Source organism: Meleagris gallopavo, chromosome 1 (genome assembly GCF_905368555.1).
Source record: "Meleagris gallopavo chromosome 1, MGAL_WU_HG_1.1, whole genome shotgun sequence".
In the NCBI taxonomy this organism is placed as follows: Eukaryota; Metazoa; Chordata; class Aves; order Galliformes; family Phasianidae; genus Meleagris; species Meleagris gallopavo.
The window spans coordinates 35,081,786-35,091,334 of record NC_139404.1 but is presented as its reverse complement, the minus strand read 5'-3'; the positions used below and the strand labels follow the sequence as shown (position 1 = coordinate 35,091,334).

At 44.9% G+C, this 9,549-nt stretch overlaps 1 protein-coding gene across 2 annotated transcripts; it reads right to left on the bottom strand.

Moving 5' to 3' along the window:
• Positions 1-345: 345 nt before the first annotated feature.
• On the bottom strand, positions 346-8,611 carry LOC100548118 (cathepsin E-A-like). 2 transcript variants are annotated; one of them, XM_003202077.5, is made up of 9 exons: positions 8,518-8,610; positions 8,178-8,355; positions 6,512-6,629; positions 5,940-6,058; positions 5,631-5,830; positions 4,850-4,972; positions 4,071-4,215; positions 1,448-1,546; positions 346-1,371 (listed from the first exon to the last, which is right to left on the bottom strand). In XM_003202077.5, the coding sequence occupies exons 1-9, from the start codon at positions 8,571-8,573 to the stop codon at positions 1,195-1,197; spliced, it is 1,215 nt and encodes a 404-aa protein (XP_003202125.1). In that variant the 5' UTR covers positions 8,574-8,610; the 3' UTR covers positions 346-1,194. The 2 variants fall into 2 exon arrangements, with proteins under 2 accessions (XP_003202125.1, XP_085077275.1); XM_085221149.1 differs by lacking the exons at positions 5,940-6,058; positions 6,512-6,629 and having other exon boundaries at positions 8,518-8,611.
• Between the last annotated feature and the right edge of the window lie 938 nt (positions 8,612-9,549).

Here is a 9,549-nt window from a genome sequence, read left to right as displayed (position 1 = left end):
TTGTAACCTCCCTCCTGGCCCCACCTCACATCAGGCCCAGCTGTGAGGGGAGGGGAGAGATAACACACCATTTGGGCCTGATGGAGAGAATTTGATCCTTCACGTACAGGCCTTCAAGTCATGGCCTTTCTCACCAGCCTCGCTTGAGGCTTTCCACACACAGGTATTTCAGGTCTGGGGAGAGAAGAGCAGTACAAGTGTGTCCTATCTCTCCCCCCTAGATTTCCAAGCAACCTGTATGTTTAATTGCTGCTGATCCTCTCAACCCCCCTCTCAACCTCCCTGGCATGGCAGGAGCCACTGCAAGGAAACAAAAACCAAGGCAGCATTGAGTCCAAAGCAGAATTCATTTGGCTAAGTTTTATTCACATGTACAGAGGCAGCAGTGGTTTTAACAATCAAAACAAATATTCCAGTAGGTATCATTCAGGTAAATCTTCTTTGGCTCAATCAACTGTAGTAAGTTCAGCAAGTCCCCTTGTGTGGACTGCAGTGTGGTTTTTGCAATGCAAATAGATACCCTGAACCCAGAAGATCAGAATCAAGTGACATTGAATACCAAGACCCAGAGGAGGAGAAGTAAAAAGTCAAGAGAACAAACCTAGGAGAAGAGCAGGTTTGAGAGAGCTGTAAGCTATCTGCAAGAAAGTGTCAGAAAGCGTGGTGATCACTCAGGGATCACTCCTTTCCATATGAATTGGTTGGAGCAAACCCAACAGAATGTACACGGCAGGAAGGAGACAAAATTGCCAAAACAAAAGCACAATGAGAAAAATGAAGTCAATAGGGAAATTAGATGGAAATGACACACAGGAATAAAAAATGGTAAAAAAAACAAACCAGCCTGAGATTAGCTTCACTCATTTCTAACTGCTATACTCTCAGTCTTATGCTGTTCAGCATTTTCATCCTTCCTGCCCTCTTGCAGAGCTGCACGACATGATGAGATGAGCTCTCTTCATCGACAGCTGTGGTGTTCACCAGTTATTCAGGAAGTGCATGTATCTCAGTTGTAAGTATATAGATATTGAATCAAACTGTGTAATTTGGGACAAGGATTGCCCCGAGTACTTAAAACTTGAGGAGGAGGTCTGTATTCTGGTTCAGTTTCACCTTTACTCCTTTTTCACAGGTCTGCTCAAAATCATTATATCAGCATCTATTCTGATGCAGAACGAATGCTATTACAATTCACTAATAATCGTCCCTGTGAGCAGATTTTGCAAATCCCACTCTATCATTCCCACGGTCAAAAATGCAGTAAAAGGCAGACATAAAGACATCTCCTAAAATCCAGAGCGAACCACTGCGAGTTGGGATGTCAAGAGACTGGAAGCCGCTCATGCAGAAGGTTTGGTCATCGATGGACTCCTGGGAGAGAAAGAACATCTCCTTGCAGTGGCTCTTCTGGCCTTGACCAGGAGCAGAGAGCCGGGAAGACACGCACCTTCACGACGTATTGCTCTGCTGTCAGCTTGTATTCATGATGCCCAATGGTGAAGCTGATGTGGGGCAAGCTGGACAGTCTTCTGCAGTCTACAAGAAACTGTATACAACATTCTGGTTGGCATGTGATTGATTTGCCTTTTTTTAAATACTGTCCTTTGCATCCAAGCTTTTCGCCGCTGCTAATGGTGAATTTACTGCAGAGGAACATTAGGCCAACTCATGGCCCAGCGCTGCCCACAGGTCCCGCACTGGGTCACAGCAGCTGCACCAAAGCCCCCAGGGGCTCTGAAAAGCATTGCACACCCTAAAGGGACAAGGTGCAGGGGCATTCTGATGCCCCCCCATGTACAAAACCAAGTTTGTGTCCCACAAATGAGAGAAGCAAGGTGTGCTGAGAGGAACCCTTCCAGGTGCCAGACTGTGGTGGGGTCCTGGAGCTGCCTCCAGCCCACACAGTGCCTTATTGAAGGTAACATCACTGCTTTAGAAGAAAAAAAAGGGAACCACTCAGAAAGCTCATAAGGAACACAGCACTTTATATGTTTATACGTTCATAAATTCATACTTTACCCTGCACTGGAGTGGGATTTAAAGAACAGAAAAAGGACTGAATGCTGGCATGTCCATTAATTTCTATAAATAATGCATTTGCTTACAGTAATCCAGCAGATCATTTCCTGGCCTCCCAGCTATTTCACTAACCAACCAGCATGTGAAATGGCACTGCACGATGCTCCAAGCCCAGAGGGATCTTTGAGGCAAACTGTAGCATTTAAAGTTATTGTTAGGGCTTTCCTACAAGGAAGGCACTATTTTTGCTGTTGTGAAATCAACTTAATCAAAATACAACTATAAATCTTTTGTATACCAATCAGGTTTCATGCCATGAGAGCAAGATAAACAACAGGATAGAGAAGATAAGGGAAAGAGAGCCAGCATAGTGATTTGCAGGATATGAGAAGCATGACATAATTCATTTACATCATCAGTAAATCCAGAGCAAATTAATCCTTTCTGGAAAGAGATAAAAGTTCTGGTAAAATCACTGATGGATGCACCTACTTACATCAGGACAGATTTAAGCCAACACACTCAGCCTGCCTGCGTTTTAAAAAAAACAGTGACATAAAGAATGTTTTTAGGTTTGTTTTTACAGAATTGGAATAAGCCTTACGCTGAAATGACGCATTCCTTGTTTATATAGTATCAACGTAATTACTTTGAAATTACCTATTTTATCTATATCCATGAGTACGTACCATCATAAAAACAATCTGTTATCAAAACAAACTTTTTAACACGTGTCTGAAAACTTTAATGAAAATGAAGTGTAAGGTTTAACTGAAAAAGAAGCCCGAAGCCTCATCAGTTACACAGAAGCACCTCCAGGTCTCCCCCTCCCAAAGGGAGATGGATTAAAGCTCGCTTTCTCTCTGAACTTTGCCTCATGCACAGGGAAAAAGTAACAGTTAATTCTCTCCAAAGTGTAGTGTTGTCATGATCAACTGTGGAGTCACCCAGAACTGTAGGCGGTGGTTTTACTTGCAGTACTGGAGTGTAGTAGGATAGAAATTGACTGTGGGAGTCAGCCAAAGGTCGGCAGTAATGCATGGAAAAATAAGCTGCCTCCTTCGTGGAGCTGGGTAGGATTAGCCATCTCAGGCTCACTGTCTCAGTGATTTAGATATTGCCAGGGCTTGGAAAAGTAACAATGGGAAGGTATAAAGGGTGGTAGAGAAACATCCCTGCTGAGAGGGCAGCAACCAGCCTAATCTCCAGCAGCCTCAGCTTGTGTAGCCCCCAGAGAGAAGTGTGGGGAGCTGGGAGTACAGCTGTGCAGCTGGAGAAGCCATGAAGCAACAAATCCCAGCCACCTCAGCTAACTGGGAGAGGTGGAGGTGCTCCTTGGAGGAACAGCAGTGAGGAGGGGGAGTGCTGGCTGGTGTCAGGAAAGGGGATGCAAGAGGAAAGAGATATTAAACAATGAGGAAACACAAGAAAAACATTGAGAAGGGAGAGCAAGAGGCAGCGAGGTCTGTCCTGTACTCCTGGGGTACTCTAGAGCCAATTTTGTGAGCAACCTGGATATGTCCCTCCCAGGAGCCATGGCATGAAGCCTCCTGATCTGCAGACAGAGCAGGCAGTGGGAGATCCATCAGCAGAGCCACTTGAGGCCATAATTAACACACCTTTCCATTGCCATTTCTTTTTAATGTTGATTGGGATGGCCATCAACTCCTTCTAGCCCTGTGGAGCCCACAGCTATAGCTGGGGACTTGGGCAAGGTAGTACTATTCTGATTTTCCAAAAGAAAATTACCTTTCAGAAAAAATGTGGAGTACGGAACAATTCTTAAACAGATTCCCCCACTGTTTCCTTACACACATCACTGAAGAGAACTGGAGAGGAGGTAGACACTGGAAGGAGGGTTGGGGCAACAAGGCAGATGCATCAAAACCATCACAGCACTGAGTTCAGTACTGTCCTAGAGACAAGGTTTTCTCCGAGACTTTTCTCAGCCATTATTTTGGGTATTTTCTTATTTTTCCCACCCTATAAGCTCTTTGTACCAAACACCAGTTTCTCTTTCTCTGGCTGCTTTCTGGTTGCATAGTTATTACCTCTCCAGAACGCGACGGACTTGCCCCAATATACTCCTGTAATCGCCTGATTTGTGACGAGGGACCGGTGATAAGAGAAGTGCCAGAATCAACGATGGCTTCGCAGCCATGGGAGCAAAATGCCACCCGACCCTGGATCTTTATACTGCAAGTGGAGAAGAAGGCATCTTTAAACAAATGGTATAGACACTGCGTCTGAAGCAACACACCACTGCTATCTGACTTCAGAGTCAGGGAACAATCTGCAGAACTGGCTGCCAAGCTTTCTAAGTCTGAAAATATAAGAATGTCTTTTAAAAACGAGAAACAAGAAGAAGCAACTCTAGAAAGACCCACGTGTGGACCCACTTTTCTCCCAGGACTCTTGCAGCCCCAGTCATTTGCTGATGAACGTCCTCATGGGTCTTCATAGCTTTTATGCAGTACAAACAAAGGCATGTGAAGAACTTCTACCAAGGTTCAAAAGAAAGATTAGAGCAAGACCTGGGGCTGGACTCAGTTCCTTGGTGCCTTAGCCATTTCCATGAATAGTCCACCAATACGTAGTCTGAATGTTACTGAATCATATTAAAACATTTTAAAATGCCCTCAAGGAAACCAGCCATCCATTCCACAGCAGATTCAGAGAGCTGATAGTCCTCAGACTCATCCTGGCAAACCTCCTCTTTGAGACCCACAAAGGGGAAACACTACAGTCTCCTTCATCTGCATTGCTGAGCGTTTCTGCCTCTGTGGACTTTACCTGGGGAGGTGAATTCCACCACGTAGTGCATACATACTTGTTCAGATGTATCTGCCAGTAGCTCTTCTCAGTGACTGGGACCCAGTGAATTGAGCCTTTATAGAGGGAGTGGTCTATGCCCCCCAGGATCAGCTCACCACCATTCTCAGTGTCATCTCCCCTGGAAGAAGAGCACACATCAGCATGGGAGAATGTTGGAGTACAAAAAACTAGATCGGTCTTAAAAGGAAAAGACAAACCACAGTGCTTTCTAAATTCAAGCATGGATGGCTGAACCTGATTATTTCTGAATTGTAACTTAATATATCTCAATTCAGAACCTCCAAGCACTCTCTGAGAAAATGTACTGTGAGTTGCCAAGGGCTGACAGCAAGCACTAGGAACACATTGAGCCAGTTGCTCTCTCCCCTCAGAATTAAATCTAGACAAATTAGTAGAGCTACAGACAGGTTCATATTAGAGAGCAACATTTTTCTTCCTAAATGCAGCCACTTGGGTGTAGCATTGCAATTCTGTTCATCTCTATTGGTGAGAGGGAAACCTCCAGCAGCTCAGCACACTTCAAGTCTGAGTTAGGAGCTTTTCTTTTGTCCGTGATCAACTACAACAATAAACGTCTGTCCAAAAACTGGTGATCCCCCCCACTCCAACATATTTTCCTTTTCACTCCATTTTTTCTATTGGAAAATTGAAGGAAAAAAAAATTAATGAGAGCAATTACTTTCTGGAACAGAAGATTTACGAAGATGCTCCATTGCCTCTATCAAGAACTAAAGTGCATTAGTGTCTTGCTTGGTCCTGACACTGCTAGAACTGACCGCTTCAGGTAGAAGGAAAAGACTGGTTCCTCCACCAGCTTCTGGTTCATGATGCTGTCAAACACAGGCAGAGCATTGCCCACTGCTAGGGAGGGGTAACCCAAGCCCAGGACGCCGTCAAAGTGGGCAAGGGCAAAGGTCATTCCTGGCTCAAACACCGACTCGCCGAAGTCCTGTCCCTTGATGGAGATGTTACTGATCTGTTCAGTAGGAGAAAAAGAAGAGGTGAAAGAGAAGACACCATCAGTGCCGATGAATTAGGCACATTTCAGACTCCATATCCAAGGCCGCACCCAGCCGGAGGCTCACCTGCAGCGTGTCCTTGGCCGCAATGCCCAGAAGCTGCCCAGTGCCATACTGCAGGGAGAAGGGTTCCCCACCGTGCTCGTATGAATCTGACAGAAAGGACTTGAACCTCTGGTGCACCCCTGCACAAAACAGACCACACCTGCACCCTGAGGGAAGGGCCAGGCCGCTCACCTGTTCCCCATATAGAACTGGCTGTGATGCTGGCAATGAAGCTTTGACTTTTGGTGTGAAGAAGTCATCGACACAGGCACAGTTCCCCTGCAGACATCCCATTTTTCTGCTCTTAGAATACCTCAGGGGTTATTTTTGGTTAGTAACTCCCCGGGTACATTTTCATGCCTTCTGCTTGACACTGCCCACCCTGTCTGCCACCAGCACAGAGAGAAGCAGGCCAGCAAGGCTTTGGGGCTACTCCAGGCCTTCCCCTTCCCACAAATCCCTGACAATTCAGAGAGCGACACTTTGGCACTTTCCAAATTTTGCCCACACATGGCATTATTAGAAAATCAAATGCCAGTTAGATCTTGAGTGTGGCCAATTTACCCAGGATGTTGGGAGCACAAGGAACTTACTGCATGCTTCGCTGATGCAATAAACTGAAGGGACCCAAAAATTGGAGGAGCCAGTGTCAAACACCACGGTGAAGCTCTGAGGCGGTGTGCCAACGCTGATGACGCCGTAGTACTGTGCCTGGGAAGGATAACCCAGTCAGCTCCACCACTGAGTAGTGAACCCATGATTTCCTTCGGGCCTATTGCAATGAGCAGCTACGAGCAAGTCAGAAACAAATTCTGTTCCACAGACTGTATCTGATGTACAGAGTAAAGTTCATCCCGTGGTTAAAGGAACCACTGACCGTCCTTGGGCATCAGCTGAAGATAGAGATATCTGTGGACACGTGATTGCTGAAGTGAAGAGCTTATCAACACACAGCATGCAATTGTCTGAGTGCCCGTATCTGGCCATGAAAGAGCACTTTAGCATTAAGAGACTTATTTATAGAATGAAGCATTTCTGGAATTCAAAGGGGCAAGTCTTTTGTAACAGTAGAAAGTATTTGATTATGTATCTTCAAGTGTATGCTTGTTAATTAATACACTGAAAACAGCTTGTGACCCTGGAGTTTACAGTCTGAACAAGATAACCATAATGCAAGCACGCATGCAATGTAACAGAATATTAGAATATCCAGCTGTACAGCAGGGAGTTGTTTCTTTCTGTATCAAACAACTTCATACTGATTAACCTATAAACTGAGGCAGCCCCCTGTCACTTCGGTAAAAAAAAAAAAAATCCCAGAAACTTGCAAAAACCCCTCACGAAACTGTTACAGATGCAAGCTGGATATGCTGGGGAAGTAGCTTTTGTTTAGTTATTTTGATAAGTCTAAGAGCAGGTTGAAAACTTTCTGCCTTTGTTCTTCTTCACTCACATCTCCAGCTTATCTGGAGACTTCTTCATGAGCCTCAAATGTCAGAAAGCTCTTTCTGAATAATTCACCTTCCCCCCACTGCCCACAGCAGCCTCTACAACATTTCTGCAGCTTCACTTTTCTTTAGACAAACATAACAGATGAACCAAAACAGAAAACAGACCAACAAAACAGACAAAATGCTAAAACCAGAATAGAAAGCTTACAGAATGGTTGACCTGCTCACTTGCCTGTCTCAGATCCAATGAAACTCAGATTTTTCCTTTCCCAGTGTAGAGACCCAGGTCAGTCACAAATATGCAGCACACATTAGACTCAGCAGATAAAGCAAAAGAATAAAAACTCTACTTGGGCCCTCATTATCACTGATTTATGACTCCAAATGATGAAATAAATGAGATCTTGGGGATCTGTTATAACACGTAAACATACAAGAATCTGATAAATCTGAACTAATCTGATTCTGCCCAGCCTTCACCCCAGATTGATAGACGCAAGCATTCCACATTTCTTTGAAGACCTGATGAAGGCGAAAACAGATCTGTACAGAAATCAAACTCATCACAGAACTACCTCTGATAGATTATATCAGTTTTCTGTCAAGGTCCCATATTAACCTCTATCTATACACACTGTATTTTGCAGACTGTTAAACTAATTTTGATGATCTAGTATTTACAAGGAGTCTCCCATCTCAAGTCCTACAATGGAGAGACTCTATTTCAAGTGTTGTCCATTTCAAGTCGAAAAAATCAGCCTTCAGTGGAAGAGAGCCCATACAGTTGCATTACCATAACCATACTTACGTTCATGTAGTCATACAGCCTTTCTGAAGCAGTTCCTACTGACAAAGTGAGATCTGGAGGGAAGCAATACAGGTGTCTCCGAGCAAAAATGTCAGGGTGATGATTCCTCCAGAATTCCTCCAATTCTCCCTTTTCTTTAAGTTGTGTCTTGATAGATTTGAATCGAACAAGTGGGACTCTACACAAATAAAAAAACTACATGAAAGCTAACCGAATCTCCTTCCTAGAGTCCCTGTATGCTTTTCTTTGTATCTTTTTGAAGACCCCAGTAGCAATAATCACTGTCATGCCAGGAGCCAGCTGGAACAGGAGGAGCCAGGGAGGCCCGGCACACTCTTACCGTTGCAAGGCCATGGTGAAGGGGATGTAAACCACAGTCAGCAGTATGGCCCTCATGGCTCCAGCTGGCCCTGAGTCCAATAACACTCATTTCCTGTGAAGTCCCTTTTTTATACCCCACTGTGAGGAGGGAGCTGCTCCCCAGGTCAATCAATCAGAGGAGGTCAGAGCTCTGGCAGCAAGCAGAGGGATTTGTTCTCAGAGCAAGCACTGGATTGAGCAAATATTGGTGCCCAGAGAAGCTGAGCACAGATTGCAAGGGCACAGTCTAGACCAAAAATATATTTACTGACAATCATTAGTATTGTTCACGTAATTATAATAAATGGGGGAATCTTGGCTCCTGTTAGCACAGGAGAGAAAAGACGGCCCAAGGAGCTGCCTGCTGCCCTCTGCATAAGCTATTTTTCAAGCCTGCTTTAATGACAAGAAGGCCAGGAGTGTCAAAGGCAGAGAGAGAAGACAGAACACACAACTGATACTTCTACATGGAGCACTGATTTCCCCACTGTTCCTGGCTGCTCCCACCCCACCTGGCACCAGAGCTTGCCTCAGGCTGGCAGAAAAGTAAAAAATTAAAGAGAGTGATGTGATGGACAGCAAAGAACGGCCCACCAGCCCCCTGGGAGGGGGCCTAGCACCCAACCTGCTTTCTTATGGGACTTTCTGAGTCTTTGGAGTCTGAAAGTGCATGACAAAGAATGAATGACAAAACCTGGCCAAGATAAGGAGTCATCACCTGCTCTATGGGTGATGTTCCAATGAAGAAAAAAGAACAAACATACAACATTGGTGAGCGAAGAAGGGATCTAAATGCCAGCCACAGATTTAAAATAAACTATATCAAATGATTTGCAGCAATTAGTGAGGACTATTCTCAAAACTGTTTCTTCGAGCCCCTTGCTTTAAAACACCAGGCTGACCAAAGAGAGAGTTTTACAATGTAGAGCTCTCAGAAAGCAGCAGCACCGCTCACAAAGCCCCCTCATACCCTCCATGCACAGTAGAGCCCTCTGCTGCAGCACTGTCACTT